The 17013-nt window shown below is 38.5% G+C and overlaps 1 protein-coding gene across 1 annotated transcript in view; it reads left to right on the forward strand.

Annotated features, from left to right (window-relative positions):
* Positions 1-12057, forward strand: part of AS3MT (arsenite methyltransferase) — a 38675-nt gene extending 26618 nt beyond the window's left edge. The window contains 1 exon segment of the mRNA XM_051973810.1: positions 11825-12057. Coding sequence (XP_051829770.1) covers positions 11825-12057 — 233 coding nt within the window.
* The last annotated feature ends 4956 nt before the right edge of the window (positions 12058-17013 follow it).

The following is a 17013-nucleotide window of genomic DNA, read 5'->3' on the forward strand; positions in this document are numbered from 1 at the left end:
ATCGAATTAAGAACTTTGAGTGTCAAATGAAGAAGTGAACAGAACCTGGAAAACAACATATGTTACAACAGCAATATTATAAAAAGGTCAATTTTTTAAAACTTAAGAATTCTTAATAAAGGTAATAATCAAACTAGATTCTAGAGATAAAAAATGTGACCCATCTCTTCACAGAGAGAAGGGATGGACTAAATATACAGAATGACATACTCATTTTTGGCCATGGGCAACATGAGAATTTGTTTTCTTTGATTTTACACAGATACACACACACACACACACACACACACACACACACACACACACATTCCTAACAACGGTTTTCTTTTCTTTTCTTTTTTTTCCAGTAGGAGAATGAATAAAAAATAAATGCTTGTTAACTGGAGGTGAGGGGTGGGAATTACTGCTAGTAGAGTTCAGTTCAGGCCTGGGATGTAGGGAAGGGAGAGAGAGTAGGAGTAGCTGTGTTTACCATAATGCTTCTGAACTGAGTCAGAGTTATACACATCACTGTTCTCCATCACAGTATAAGGGCTGGGAATACAAAGACAGAAATGAAACAGTCCCTACTATTAGGAAATTTATGCTCTGAGGAGGAGGTGATTGTACAACATGTAAACAGATAAACAAAGACACCAAAACTGCATTTTTTGAAAAATTAATTTTCTTTTCTTTTTCAATAAAAAACTTTTCTCTCTCACCTTTTCTTTTCTTCCTCCTCCTTCCCCTCATTTCCCATTCTCAAGCCTCCCACCATTGGAGAAAATAAAAAGAGCTAGGTGGTGTGAATGCCTGTAAGACCTTCTACTGGGGGTGACTAAGTCTGGTGCGTTACTTGAATTTAGCAACTCCCAGAGGTAGTCAATCCACACTAAGTGTGACTCTAATATGAGGAGCCCATAGAAGGGAAAGGGCACCAGGTTGTCTCAAGTGAGGAAAAAAGCAGAGTATTACTGATCAGATTTTTGGATCGACCATATGGATTACTGTTATACTTTTAGTCTAAGTAAAATGGAGATACCCAGTCTCAGAAATAGAATAAAAGGAAAGGAAAACATAATCAAGCTTTCCAAATTCCTGCATTGTCCCTATCTAAAAACCCAGTGCTTCATTCTGCATAGGAAAATATGCTTTATCATTGGTCCTCTGGACTGAGGTGGGGATTCTAAAAGACGGAGATGAGGAAGACATGTACTCCAAACTTGGAGAACAGTTTTATGGGGCACAGAGAAAGGAGGTAGAATGTTGAATTTGGGGTCTAATATGCAAGTTTAGTTGAAGTATAGCATGTGTGAATGGGTAAGTAATATGAAACAAGGGGGAAAAGATGGAGGATTTTGATATTTACTTAAAGGGTTGCCATGTGGAAGAGAGCTTAGTCTTATTCTGTTAGGTCTTACAACATAAAACCAAGAAGATAAAAGTTAGGAAAGTACAAATTTAGGCTTGTCCTAAAGAAAAACTTCCTTACAATTAGAGCTATCTCTTTTTAGCCATGGGGTGATTCAAGATAATGCTAATATAATTGAGATGGAAAATGCCAACCACATCCAAAAAGAAAACTATGGAGACTAAATGTGGATTAAAGCATAGAATTTTCACCTTTTAAAATTTGTTAGCTTGCTTTTTCTTTCTCATTTTTTTTTCCTTTTTGGTCTGCTTTTTCTTGCACAACATGACAGATATGGAAATATATTTAAAAGAATTGCTCATATTTAACCTATATCAGATTGCTTGCTTGGGGAAGGGGAGGTAAGGGAGAGAGGAAGAAAAATTTTGGAACACAAAATCTTGCAAAAAATGAATGCTGATGATTAACATATATTGGGTTACTTACCATCTAGGGGAGAGAGTGGGGGGAAAAAGGAGGGAGAAAAGAATTTGGAACACAAGGTTTTATTAAGAGTAAATTTTGAAAACTATCTATGCATATGTTTTGAAAATAAAAAACTCTTTAAAAAAAGAATGTTGAAAATTAGCTGAATTTGGAAAAATAAAATACTATTGAGGGAAAAAAATAGAGCTATCTAATGAATGATTCTAATGATCAGTAGTATTGGTATTTGAAATCACTTGTCCTGGCAGGTATGGGTTCTCTTTCATTGGAAGTCTTTAAGCAAAAGTTGCTTATCTACTTATTCAAGATGCTGTTATGAGAATTCTTTGTAGGGTATGAATAGAACTCGATGGTCAGTAGGTCCCTTCCAATTCTAAAATCTTATGGAATGCCAGGCTGCAGAGCTTATATGAGGGCAGGGACCGTTTCAATTTTATATATTTATATCCTTGATATCTACTGAAGGCCTGCCACATAATGGGCATTTAATAAGTGCCTGTTGATTGAAAAGAATTCATCTGAAGAAGATCTGGGACTGCAATGAATGGGACAATGTGACTTCATCTTATAATGGGAATCATATCATTTGTTTTCTTACTGGGTGGGATAAGGGCTGAAGAAAGGAAAAGAATTTGGAACTCAAAAATCTAAAAAAAATTTTTTTTAAATAAATAAAACTCATAATGATATGGTAATTTAAAAAAGCAAAACAAACAAAATTAATGTAATCCTTAGGCATCATTAAGAGATAAGGGATAGTTCTGCTATATACTGACTTTGATTATATCAGAAGTTTTCAGGTCAGTTCTGGGTACTATATTTTAGGAAGGATATTGATAAGATGAAGAAGGCATTTAGAAGAGGAAAACCAGGATAAGACTTCAGGGGGATAATGAATTCCCACTCACTGGAAAATGTCAAGCAAAGACTATATGACCAATTGTTAGTAATAATGTAGGGCAGGTGGCTCTTGTTCAGGTATGGGTTGATCTAGATGGTCTGTAAAGTTTCTTCCATCTCAAATCTGTGAAAGAGGAAGCTAGTGAAGTTTTTTTTTTTTTTTTTGAGAAGTGGAGTTAAATAGTCTGATTTGTGCCTTAGGCAGATTATTTTGATAGCTGTGTGAAGGGTACAGGAGATTTTGTGTTGTTCAGTGGTGTCTGACTCTTTTATAACCCCATTTAGGATTTTCTTGTTAAAGTTACTGGAGTTGTTTGCCATTTCCTTCTCCAGGTCACTTTATAGATGAGGAAACTGAGCAAAAAGGATTAAGTGACTTGCCTAAGGTTATACAGTTAATAAGTATCTGCGGTCAAATTTGAACTCAGATCTTCCTAACTCTAACCTCAGCACTCATCTGAGCAGGAGAGAGGAAATGGTAAAGCCAGGACAGCAAATTAGGAGGATCATAAGATCATAGACTTAGAACTAAAAAAGGACTTCATATTCCAATTAGTGCAACTCTATCATTTTACAGACGAGGAAACTGAGGACCAGAGAAGTTAAGTAACTTGTTCAAAGTCACACAGGTAGTAGTAAGTAAATGGTCGAACTGAGATTCATACTAAGTATACTGACTCCAAAACCACCACTCTCACTATTGTTCCACCATGTTTCTATTATGATAGTTCACACAAGAATTGATGAGCATCTAAACTAGGTTGGCAATCAAGAGAACCAAGAAAAGGAGGCAGATATGAGAAGTTTTGAAGAAATAGAATGGATGAAACTTGGCAACTTGTTGGAAATGTTAGGAAGAGGGAAGAGTTTGGGATATTTCTAGGGATGCAAACTGAAATGACTTGGGAGATAATAGTGATGTCAATAGAAATTTTCCAAAGGAAAATCCCCAAAGGACTTTAACATGAAACTAAAATCCAGTTAAAATAAGAGCAGATTTTTCCATTTCCTTTTGACTTAAGTCTTGAACCAGATTTTTCTTGCGGTGGAAGGATCAGGATGTACTAATTGGACAAGTTATTTATATCAAGAGATCTAGGGACAAAAGAGATGAAAATGTAACTGGTGTTAATTGAAGGTTAATTATCTCCTGGATGTGGTTGGACATTAGGTATTAGGAGACTCAGTCCCCAGGGAATTAACTTTTGATTTCCAACTCTTTTGCCTATTTGACTGGATTGGGATCATAAGATGGATAAGAATAGGTTTTTATCTGTTAGAATTGATTTTCAAATGAAAGTCAAGGTTTGTTTGAATTATATTTTTATTTTCAGTGCCATTGTTAGAAAAACTAGGAGAAAGTAAAGTATATTAAGTTTATTTAGTACTTGAAAAATTCCCCTCCAACCTTTCTCTCTCTCTCCATTTTCTTCTAAATTGAAGGGGTGGAAAGGATCTCAATATTGAATAAATAAAGAATATATTTCTGCAATAGTTCAAAAATCATTGGATCCTTCCTTTCCTCTCCCATGAGTATCATTCTGCTCTAGGTCCTTTATTACCTCATTGTCATTTCTAACTCTTCATAATCCCATTTTTGAGTTTTCTTGATAAAGATCTTGAAGTGGTTTGCCATTTCCTTCTCCAGCTCATCTTACAGATGAGGAAACTGAGGCAAACAAGGTGAAATGACTTGCCCAAGATCACACAGCAAGTGTGATCTGAGGCCAGATTTGAACTTAAGGAGTCTTCTTGACTCTAGACCCAGCCCTAGTTGTGAGGTTACTTTATTATTTTTTTAAAAGAAGTCTCTTTGCCTCTCCTCTCTTCCCACCTCACCTCACTCCGAATTAGTCTTTAGAACATTGCTAGAGTCATCTCCTTAAAGCACAGTCCTGACCATATTTCTTCCTGAGAAACTTTTCTGGCTCCCCATGGCCTACCAAGTAATGTACACATTCTCTAAATGGGGGATTCAAGAGAGGCTGCATTGTAATAGTGAAAAGAATATTGGATTTGAAATCAGGAAACCTGGATTCAAATTCTAGTATTGACATTAATAGTGTGACTGTAGGCAAGCCAATTAACTTCCCTGAATCTAAGTTTTTCCATTTGTAAAATCACCATAATCATATTTATATTATCCTGCTTCACAGGTTTGTTGTAAAAAAAATATCATAGGCTTTAAAATGTTGTATAAATGTAAAGCATTACTAAAGATAGTTATAAATTCAGGCCTGGAATTCAGAATAGAGATTAGAGGCAAAAATGGAAGCCATCTGTCCAGAAATGATAATTGAACTTGGGGGGACTGATGAGATTACCGAGAAAATGTACAATGAGAGAATACAAGGTGGTGGTGGGGAAACTGACCAGTGTCTATCTAGTAGACAGAAAATAGGTTTGATCTCACAAAGGAGACCCAGTAGGAACAGCCTGACAGATGGGAGAACCACTCAGGGAGATGCCACAAAAATCCAGAGAAATATATCCAGGAGGCAGGGGTTGTCAACAAATTTGGGCAAGTATATCAGTTGTGCAAAAGGAAATTAGAGTAAGATATAAAGCTTAAACATGGGACAGGAATAAGGAATAGACAAAGGGACAAACTCCCAGATAAAATGGAAGAGGACTGGATTAAGGGCACCAATAGATGGTTGCCCTTGGCAATGAGAGCCTTCTCTTTCTCAAGGATTGGAAGGAAGGGTGATGATGTAGAGAGATTTTAAGTTGGACAATAGAAGAGGAAAGGGAATTCACAGATGGCCTCTATATTCTTGGTGAGTTAGAAGGTCAAACTTTTTGCTGAGAAGGATGGTAGAGGGCAGTGGTTGAGGAAAGAAAGCCTGGAACAGCCAATCTATAGAGTCAGTGAGGGAAGATCACTATGCAGCAGTAAGAGCACACAGGAGTAATTAATAAATTTGTCCATGGACCCAATCAATATGATCATGTGACTTTCTTCATCAATATATAAATAGGAGCAGAGAAGATGGAGTCATGGTGGGGATAAGTGAATATTGGAGTTTGATAAGGCATGAGTAGTGATGGGACGAGGGGACAAAGTACTCAAGTTTAGAGGATAGTGTAAAGTAGAACAGGCTACCCATAGTATCAAGGCTGAATTTGGAAAAATAAAATCAGGGCACATGAGAACAGTGAGGGTTGAAAGAACTGAAGGTTAGGGTGAAGATAAGGAAGAGATTTAGAAAGAATGAGGCAGAGAGTGGGAAGGAAAGAGAAAAGACCATAATCAGAGAAAGGAACTTCAGAGTTCTTAGCTGGTGGTGGGATCTAAAATGCGACATCCCTGTGGGGTGCCTGAGGAGTGGAGTAAAAGTAGAGGGGAATTGAGGATGATAAACTGGCAGGTCAGTATATTTGAAAGAATATTGGTGTGTATATTATAATTTCTGAATGAAGGACAAGGATTGAAAAGAAATGGAAGAATGAGTGAAGTTCTAAACTTAACTGCTCAATGGGCCTCAGTTTCCTTATCTGTTAAATGAGGGGATTGAAGCAGATGGCTCCTGAGATTTCTTTTGGTTCTAGGTCTATGATGGGAAGAATGATCAGGATACAGAGAGATGACTGGGGGAAAAAGAGAATGGATAATATAGACAAGTGAAGTGAACCTCAAAAGAAGGAATCTTGGTGAATATTGTGGCAAAGGGAAAGTCTAGAATGGTGGTGGGGAGCAGAGTATGTTTCTTCTTCTGACTCAGTATTTTAAGTAACATAAGAGAAGGAACACTTTGTTATCCAAGGGTGTTATCAGCGCAGGGATACAGTATCTTCTGGAGGAAACTAAGTTTTCTTTGACACTGAGAGAAAATATTAAAGGTAAAGAAAGTTTATTAACAATGATGAAAGGGTTCAAGATGGCATAATATAGACTGTGGAGGAATAGCATACTATATATTATACATTTTTTTCCTCTGCAGGTAGATATCATCTTTCTTCATAGATCCTTTATAGCTGATCTGAGTAACTATATTACTCAAAATGACTTAATCATTAGAACAATATTGCTGTTATTGTATAAAATGTTTTCCTGGTTCTGCTTATTTACTCTTCACTATTTCATGGAAATATTTCCATGTTTTTCTAAAATCCCCCAGCTTACCATTTCTTATAGCACAGTAGTATTCCATTACAATCATTTACCACAACTTATTTAACTATTTCCCAGTTGATGGACATCTCATCAATTTCCAGGATTTTTTGTCACCACAAAGAGAACTGCCATAAATATTTTAGAAGATATGTTATTTTCCTTTTCCTTAGTCACCTTGAGAAACAGAGCTAATAGAAGTATTGCTGGGTCAAAGGGTAGACATAGCTTTATAACCCTTGTGGCGTAATTCGAGATTGCTCTTCAAAATGGTTGTATCAGTTCACAATTTCACCAAGAGAATTAGTGTCTCAGTTTTTCCATATCCCCTCCAACATTTGTTGCTTTGCCCTTCTATCATTTTAGCCAATCTGATGGTTATATCTCAAAGTTGTTTTCATTTGCATTTCTCTACTCAATAATGATTTAGAGCATTTTTATATGACTACATATAGCTTTGATTTCTTTATTGAAGAATTGACTCCATATCCTTTGACCATTTATCAACTGGGAATGACTCATATTCTTATAAATTTGATAAACTTCTTTGGATATTTGAGATATAAAACATTTATCTAAGAAACTATCTATAAAGATTTTTCTCTAGTTTTCTGCTTTTATTTTAATCTTGGCTATGCTGGTTTATTTGTATAAAAACCTTTTAATTTAATATAATTGAAGTTATCTATTTTACGCCTCACAATACTCTCTATCTCGTTTAATTCATAAATTGTTCTCCAATCTATAAGTCTGATAGTTATTATGTTCCATGTTCTTATAATTTTCTTGTGGTATCTCCCTTTATATTTAGGTCATGTATCCATCTTGACCTTGGTGATCTATTTACTTATCTAGTCTTCCTAAATGGCATTTTTGTTTGCTTTTCTCCAGAAGATGATCATAGATCTGTTAAAGCTCACAGAATAATGAAATAGCAAGCTTAAACAATGCCCTGTGCTGTCTGTGGTCTATTGTGGCAAAAAGGGAGGCTGTTCCTGAAAATGGGGGGTAGAACACCTCCCCTTCAGCCACTTTGGGGCTGGGAAGTAGGGAACTTCTCACTTCTGCTCATGAATCTTCCCTTTCATCCCCTACCTCCATTTAGTTAGCACACACCAAGAAACAAATTGCAAGACGCCACATAATTCTAGAGGATGAATAAGGACAAATTAATTATTTTTAGAAGGTGCTAATTAAATTTTCACAGCAAATCACCTGAATAAAGACATGCCAAGCCAAGCAAAATGAAAAGGCCTGTGGTCTAGCAAGTAGTCAGAGTTCTGGTGCCACTTAGTGGACAGATCTGGAACTGAGAGGCCACCTGTGTTCCTTGGCTATCCTGGAACTGATTGCATGTGAAATAAGGATTTGCCCTGAGAGAGAGCTTCAGAAACGAGGATTTATGGAAAATTTCTAAGAAACTCTTTTCCCATGCTTTTGGAGGCATTTTGGTCTATATTTATTTAGTAAAATGATTATCAGGCAAATTTCTTTCATTAACCTTCTTTTGCTTATTCATTTCATTATTTCTTTCAACTGGATTGACAGCAAGAAATGTAGGAAAAGATAGGGTGGGGAGTTAGGGGAATTTTCTTTAATTTTTTCAAAGAGACCAGCAGCAGAGATTATAGAGCTATTTCATATCAGAATTAGTCACTTCTTAAAGACGCTTGCCTTAGTAGAAGAGGGCCATTACTCTCTCAAAATGCTTGCTGTTTCTGAATCCCTTCTTTGGGTAATGAAAAATGGAAAAGAACTTAGTTAATATATATTTAAATATATTTATCAGGCAAAATTCTTAGATCTACCTTTGGATGGATGCATTCTAGAGGGGGTGGTAAGAGGTTACAACATTCTTTATCTATAAATCTAAACAGAATGCATTCCAAATGAAGTTGGAAGTCAATTGAGTCATATTCTTGGAATCAGCTTGATCTCCTGATGGGACTATGTATATAGACATTACAGTCAACAAGACAACAAAGATCCTGTCACTAGATGCATAGCTAGTTGGTTAGTCAGATAATGAGCCTTTATCAAAGACCTACTGTGTGCTAGGCACTGTGCTAATTGCTGGGGATGTAAGGAAAGGCAAAAGAAAGTCCCTGCTCTAAAGAAGTTCACAATCTAATGGATGACGAGGACTATTGAGTGTCATCTTAAAGGGAAGCTTCTTAATAGGGTAAGTCAGAGATCTGTCAACATTCTTATTCTTTTTTTTTTTTGGATGAAGCCATATATGACATACATTTTCTTTTTTTTTTCTTTTTCTTTCTTTTTTTTTTTTTTTGTTAAAGCTTTTTATTTTTCCAAAACATATACATGGATAATTCTTCAACATTAACCCTTGCAAAACCTTGTATTCTAATTTTTCCCTAAGGAAAAAGAGAAGGAGGTAATTCTGTAATATTCAAGGCATATCTTAGAGAACTGTGTTTCATTCTAGTCATCACATTTTAGAAAAGATATTGACAGTTTGGAGCAGATCTAGAATAGAGTGACCAAATTGAGGAAAGGACTGGACAACATGACATAAATATTGCTCAAAGGAACTGCAGATATATAGAGGGATAGGAGAGCTATCTTTAAGGTGTCTTTAACAAATTCAATCCCCTTTCCAATATCTCTTGCACATGACATCTCTTCTAAAGACTATATACCAGCAAGGCATGAACTTTAGCAGTCTTGTAATCAGACTTGGAGTTTGAATATTTAATCAGCTTTTAGAGAGGATACCATGGGGAAGAGGGATTGGACTTGTTCGGCTTGATATGGTAAATGAAAACTGAAGCGAGAATAAGACTTAGAATCTTGGTCTTGATGTTATAAAATAAAAACTATTTAACAATTAGAGTTAGAAAAAATTTAAATTTTTTGGAAACTAAGGAATCCTCTCTCATTGGAAATTTCTAAGTAAAAGATGGATGACTACTTCTTTTTGAGAGGATTCTAATTCAGTTATAAGTTAGATAAAATAAACTCTGACATCTCTATGAATGCAAAAATTGATGTTATCCTTCCTTTATACATGACACTCAATTAGACCTTTAGGAGGATACTGGACCCTGTTCTGGATTCCATAGATAAAAAGAGCAATGGAAAACTTGGAGAAATTTGGAATAAAACCTTAAGGATGCCTGGTGCTTCAGCACTGCAGCAATGTTTCATTAGCCAGAGCACTCCCACACAGGTCCCAACTCTCTCTCTGATGAACTAAATGAACTAAACTTTTCATGAGTTGTCATGACCAATTTGTCAATGAGCTTCTTTAAATCTAGTTCTCTGATGACAGAACTACCATTGACCAAATATTAACCAGAATTCTTCCAGCTCAAAACTTGTGGTGTATAGCCTTTAGAAACTCATGATCACCTCTATGCTACCATGAAGCATCACAGTAGGATTTTAGTGTAGTCAAGAATGACTAAAGCATTAAAAAACAAGTAAGGAAAGATTTAAGGGAATGGGATTATCCCTCTTAAAGAAGAGAAACTTGAGGAATAATTGAATCATAGGAGCATAAAATTAGAGCTAGCTGGGATCTTGAAAGTCATCTACTTCAGTCCCTCATTTGACTGCTGAAAATTGTAAAGCCTGGAAGGTTAAAATGACTAGTTCATCATACAAGCAGTGAGGGGGTGGAGCTGATATTGGAACTAACTCATTTCCGGTGCTCTTTGCATTGGAGCAAGCTGAGATCCAGAGCAGTTAAGTAACTTGCCTGGTATCGCACAGTTGTCAGGTGACAGAACCCAGGTCTTTTGACTTCAAATTCAGTGCTTGGTGCTAGGCTACCTCCAGAATTTACTGAGCATTGACTCTGAGACCTGGCTCAGGGTTATGCACTATATGAGTGAGAGAGGGGAAAGAGAGAGGGAGAGAGAGAAGAAGAGGGGGAGAGGGAATAGAAAGAGAAAGAGACAGAGAGAGAGAAAGAGAGAGACAGAGAGAGACAGAGAGAGAAACACAGAGACAGAAACAGAGAGACAGAGAGAGGGAGGCAGGGAGAGAGAGAGAGAGAGAGAGAGAGAGAGAGAGAGAGAGAGAGAGAGAAAGACAGAGACAGAGAGACAGAGAGAGAGAGAGAAGAGGAAAAGGAGAAGGAGAGGGAAAGAGAAAGAAGGAAAGGAAGAGAGAGAAGGAGAGGGGGAGGGAAAGGGGGAAGGAGAAGGAGAGGGAAAGGAAGAGACTGTCCCCACTCAAAAGATACTTGTAATCTGATAATTTAATATCAATCTTTGAGTATTTGAAGGGCTTTCCCAGAGAATGGGTGATGAACATTCTGTAGGAAAAGTCTTGGAATTGAGCAAAAAGAATTTCCTAATGGAGGGTGGTGGTCCAATTTGGGCCTGAAGAAGATGCTACTAGGAATAGGAAGGATCTCATACTTCCTGGGATAGCTTATTTACGGCCCTGGCTGAAGGCTTGGGAAGATGAAGTCTCAGTCTAATAATTAGTTTCTAGGACTCTGCCTTTAAACAGTGCTCTGTGGTCACGTCCTTCACCACTCCCTACCTCAGGACGCCTGGGCTCCCTAGAGACTGGCATTATACTGCTGCTACGGGGACCCAGCACAAGATGGCGCTGGCAGAGAGGGAGTGACCCGGAAAGATGGCCTCCCAAACTGTCTCTTTGCTTGAGGGGGACGCAGTACAGGGTCTTTCCCCCTTCCCAGCTCTCAGGCTCATAGCCGGGCGGTGTCAGTAGGAGGCAATAAATCGGCTCAGCTGGGGAAGGTGGAGTAGTATACATTCTCATCCGGCTTTCCCCTCCGATGACCAGCGGAAGCTACAGAGGACCTGGGATCTGTGGATCCGTTTCCAAACTTCTTTCAAATATCCTTGAATTTCCTGACTTGTGGAGATGCCGGAATTGGGCCTGTCCCGTCTGCAAGGGTTCCTCCAGCTCTCTGAATCTGTCACTAATGAAAGTTTGGGGACGGCCTTTTCTCTAAACGACTGCTTTGGTCAAAGCCGTGATCGCCAGGCTTTCCTTCCGTGACAGGGACCGTCCGGAGCAGTCCCCCAGGCTGCAGAGGCTTATTCGCAGAGGGAGCCCCCAGCAGTGGCCGAGGGGACTCCTCCTCCAGCCACGCCTAGCTGAAAAGGCCGTGGCTCAGGGCCAAAGCAGCAGCATAGCCTGCTTCTCCTGTGGATTCTTGGCCTTTCCTCCCACTCGAAGGAAGCAATTAATAGAACTTCACTAATTCTGACTTGTCAGTTTGGGAATTATGCTGAGTGGTCCTGGCCCGGAGAAGGAATGTGCATCCAGGCAGGATGGAGCTGGGGGCCACAGGGCCTAGAGCCACTGGCCCCCCAAAGGCCAACGAGAGCAAGGCAGACAGCTGGGTTCATAAATATCATTGGCTAGAGATTTTCTTTGGTGACCTCTGCCCTTTCCTCTGTGCTCTGCCAGGGTTCCTTAATTCTAGACAACAACTTGGAGTTTCCTGCCAGCCCTCAACTTGGGGTCTTGTGTAAATCAGGGCCCTGTTAGAGGGTAGGAGGCTGATTCACCAGATTGCAAATGAAGCCCTTTGCAAATATGAAGCTGTGTTTGCATACACAGAATAAAAACCTACAGCTTGGGCTCTTGCAGCTTCATTCCAGGCTCTTTTTATCGCTGATCCTGCAGTTCCTGTGAGCACAACTCCCACTGAGGTTGATGGGAATGTTACGTGCGTGTAAGTTCAGGACTTAATCTCTGCCTGCTGAGTGAGCTTTGCTTGTCTTGGACAGACTGCTGTACCAATCCCCTTCCCCAACAGGGACACTCTATCCCATCCTTTCATGTAAGCACGGTTATATGGGAGAGATGTCTACCAGGCAAGAGGAAGGTCAGCTTAGCAATGGCATCCAGTGCCACCCCGATGCCTTCCTCTGTATTTGCTTTGCATGTATTGTCAGCCAGTCAGCAAGCATTTATTGAGTACTTCCTATGTACCAGGCACAGAGCTATCTTCTGGGGATCTGATTCCCTGGGGAGATTAGGGCGCCCAAAGAAAGACAAAATAGTCCTTGCCTTCAATGAGCTCATATTCGAATGGAACAAATAATATCCAAACAACTCTCTACAAAAAAGGGATAAAAAGGGTGACTTGGAGGTAGTTTCAAAGGGAAGATACTAATATTCAAGAGGATCTAGAAAGATTTCCTGCAAAAAAAATGGAATTTTAACTAAAAATTGGCAGAGGCAGAGCAGTAAGAGCTTAGGGGACAATCATTTAGAAGGGATGGAGTATCTTGTTCAGGAAACAGGAGACTCTTGTCACTGAATTGGAAAGTACTTAGAGAGGAGTAAGGGATAAGAAGATTGGAAAAGGAGATAGGGAACAAATTACAAAGGGCTTTATAATTCAGAAATATACTGAGATGTGACTTGCTCCAAATCTTGTCAAGTGACAGATAGAGGCTTCTTGACTGTCCAGCTTAATTAAAAATCATTGGCTTCTACTTTTTTATTTCACTTTATTTAATATTTTGGTGGGCCAGAAAGAGGACTGAGTGTGGATCACAATATTTCACTTTTTTATTGTTGTTTGCTTGCATTTTGCTTTTTTTCTTATTTTTTCCTTTTTGTTCTGATTTTTCTTGTGTAGCATAATTGTGGAAATATGTTTAGAAGAACTGCCCGTGTTTATCATATGTCCAACATAATTTGCTATCTAAGGGAGGAGGGAGAGGAAGAGGAAGAAAAAAATTTGGAACACAAGATTTTGAAAGGGTAAATGTTGAAAATTACCTAGGCATATGTTTTGAAAATAAAAACTTTAATTAAAAAAAGGAAAAAATTGTGATTTCATCAGCATAGGAGCACTGTAATAGGAAATCCCCCCCCCCCCCATGCAGATGAGCAAATATTGTTTAACCTGCAGTTATAGAGTTATCTCAGGGGCAATGAAAGGTTCAATGACAGCAAAGGTCAAATGAATCCAGTAGGTGTCAGAGGTGGGATGTGAAACTAGGTCTCCCTGAATCTGAGGCTGGCTGTCATTATGGCATACTACCTCCCATACCTCCATTTCTTAGGAAGACTAAATTTAAAAAGTATGTAAAAGTATTTCAAAAAATTTAAAGCACTATACAAATGGTAGGAATGACTATTATGTTCAAATGTAAGGAAAAGAGTTGTGGAACTGGTGGGATCAGGAGATCAGGGTTCTAATCCTAACTCTCCTATTATGCACTCTCTATGTGAGATTGGGCAAGTCTTTGGCTTGTGCCTTTGTCCAGGGTTTCCTATAGGAATATCAGAATTTGGTTCATGTCAACTTTTCCACCATAAAAAGAAAAAAAAGAGGTCTTGGCTCCCATGAAAGCACTCAAGCTAACAAAATATCCATTATATAGGGCAGATTTTATATCACCTTAGAGTTAGGGCTAGATGGTATCTAAGCTCCATCTACATGAAGACAGGAAAAAAGAAAGAACCAAAATCTGGGCCCATAAACAATCAAGATAATTCTACTTCCTTCTGTAATAGGATATATATATATATATTTTCCATCTCTGGTCCTTCAGGTTTCTAGTACCTTCTAGGCATTGCAGCCCTAAGAAAAGGGAAAGGACTTAGAGCTGCTAGAAAGTAGATTTTCCATATACTTTAACATATTTAACATGTATTGGTCTATCTGCCATCTGGGGGAGGGGATGGAGAGAAGGAGGGGAAAAATTGGAACAAAGGGTTTTGCAGCTGTCAATGCTGAAAAATTACTCATGCATATATCTTGTAAATAAAATGCTATATATAAAAAAGAAAGTAGATTTTCCTCCATATCTTCTTCCAAACCTGTGTGATCTATAGGTCTTCAAGTATCAGCAAACTATCAGGTCAAGATTTGCTCCTCCTTGCTGTGATTTGAATGCCTCATTATTACTCTGTTCTGATGCCTGCAGTTCCTGGCTTAAACCAAGTCCCTCACTTGGTCCAAAAACTCCTCTGCTGTTCCACCACTGCCTCTCCACTGCTGAAATCCTATGCTTGTGCAAGTCTCTCTCCGGGGAACCAAATCCATGTTTATATATTCCCCTTCTTTCCCCTCTATCTGACCTCCTCCCTCCCTCTCCAACCCACTTGAGTTTGTGGGTTGCCCTTTTACAAGGCATAATTCTGGTGTGTGAATCAACAGTCAACTTGAATCCATTCCAGAATGAACACCTAATTAGTGGGGCCACTGCCCATGAGTTTGACACCTTGTCTAGGAAAATCATATCTTTTCTAAGCTACATAGAGGGCAAGAAGTGTTTACTCAGACTTCAGAGAAAGGCCTTCCTGGATGATCCTAATACATAGAGAACAGTCAACTTTCTCCAAGACCTTGGATCATGAACTCTGTCAATAGTCTATTTTCTACTTCAGCACTGGATATTCTGAGATTTCTTGAGAGAAAACAAGATAAGGATGTATTGAATTTGAATGTTTGTTTACAACCTTCTACAATAGTTTAAGGCTAAAAGTTTGCAGTATCCTAGACTCAATGACCTTTTCCCTTATTTCTGGAATTTTAAGAGTTGATCAAGTAGTGTTGGCCCTATAGTCAAATCAGGGACTTTGCCTTACTTCTATATTTAATTCATTAAAGGCAGCAGCCTAGCAAACTGTGGAGCCCTGCAGAGGCCCCCTTGGGGAGAAGTTGAGGGACCCTAACTGTTTATGCTAATATGACATATAACTGCCACCCTAATTGTATCAGCGGTGTAGCTTGAGTCTTCCGCTCTGTCCCACAGTTAAGAAACTTGCCCACAACTGTGCTTTTGTGAATATTCCATGAGTATCTCCTAGGAAAGCAAAGTCCCCAAATGTCAGGTCCCCAGGAAGGCAGCATCTGTGAGAACATGGTGAGAACTTGGGGGTGACTTTTAAGTAGCTTAATCTTTCATTAACCTTCTTCCTTTGCTTATTCATTTCATTATTTTTTTTTTCAACTGGATTGACAGCAAGAAATGTAGGAAAGGATAGGGTGGGGAATTGGGGGAATTTTCTTTAATTTTTTTTTTGAGACCAGCAGCAGAGATTATAGAGCTATTTCATATCAGAATTAGTCATTTCTTAAAGATGTTTGCCTTAGTAGAAGAGGGCCATTCTCTCTTAAAATGCTTGCTGTTTCTGAGCCTCCTTCTTTAGATTGTGATAAATGGAAAGGGACTTATTTTTGGCATACAAACCTTTTGAGAATGACCTATTATAAAATCATAGTTGGAGAGCTAGAAGAGACCTCAGGGGTCATTTAATGCAAATGCTTCATTTTGCAGATGAGAAAATTGAGACCTAGTGAAGTGCCTTGACTTTCTGTTTCTTAGAATTCTTTTAATCTAAGCCCTTCGTTTTATAGCCAAGGAAACCAAAGCCTAGGAAAGTGAAGCCCTTGGGCTCATAGATCTAGAACTAGGTTTGTGGGAGCATAGAAAAATGGAATTTCTATGACTCCAGACCATCAGATATCTCCCCATCTCCATGGGTAACACTGAAGAGCCTAGTTATACTTCTATTTCTCAGAAGCCATCTGGTCCAACTCCCTAATTTTTTAATTGAGGAAATTGAGCCCCCAAAAGGTTAAGGGATTTGTGAAAAGTTACACAGGTAATAAGCAACAAGAGATGGTATTTAAACCTAGCTTCTCTGATTCTAGACAGTGCTCTTTCTTCTGTACCACACTGTTTTCTCCATCCAAGATAAAAAAAAAATAGAGAATAACTAAGAAATGGAGAATTTCTAGGGACTCTAGCGCCACCAGGGAACGGACTATAATTGCTTCTGTTTTCTACAAATGGCAGAAGTGAGGATATAGATATTACAATCCTGGCTTCTAGGACAGGAGATAGTTCCTTTCTTAGGGAGCATGGAGAATTGTGAATTCTGGGAGCTGCCCATTCCCCAAACAAATTATACTCCTGTACCAACCTCGTTATATTTCTTCTTTTCATCTTTGAGTCATGAAGGCTTAAGACCTATTGTCAAATTCAAAATTATGAAGAATGTCAGAATGATGCTGTTGGAAAACAGCTGTATTTAGAGTCAGAAAACTTGAGTTCATATTCTGATTCTGTTGCCTGTGAGACTTTGGGCAACAATCATTATTAAATGCCAACTATATGCTAGGTGCTGTAATGAGGTGTGTGTTGGGGTAGGATATAAAACAAAGAAAGAAAAAATCCTTATAATG

This window comes from Antechinus flavipes, chromosome 2 (assembly GCF_016432865.1).
Source record: "Antechinus flavipes isolate AdamAnt ecotype Samford, QLD, Australia chromosome 2, AdamAnt_v2, whole genome shotgun sequence".
Classification (NCBI taxonomy): domain Eukaryota; kingdom Metazoa; phylum Chordata; class Mammalia; order Dasyuromorphia; family Dasyuridae; genus Antechinus; species Antechinus flavipes.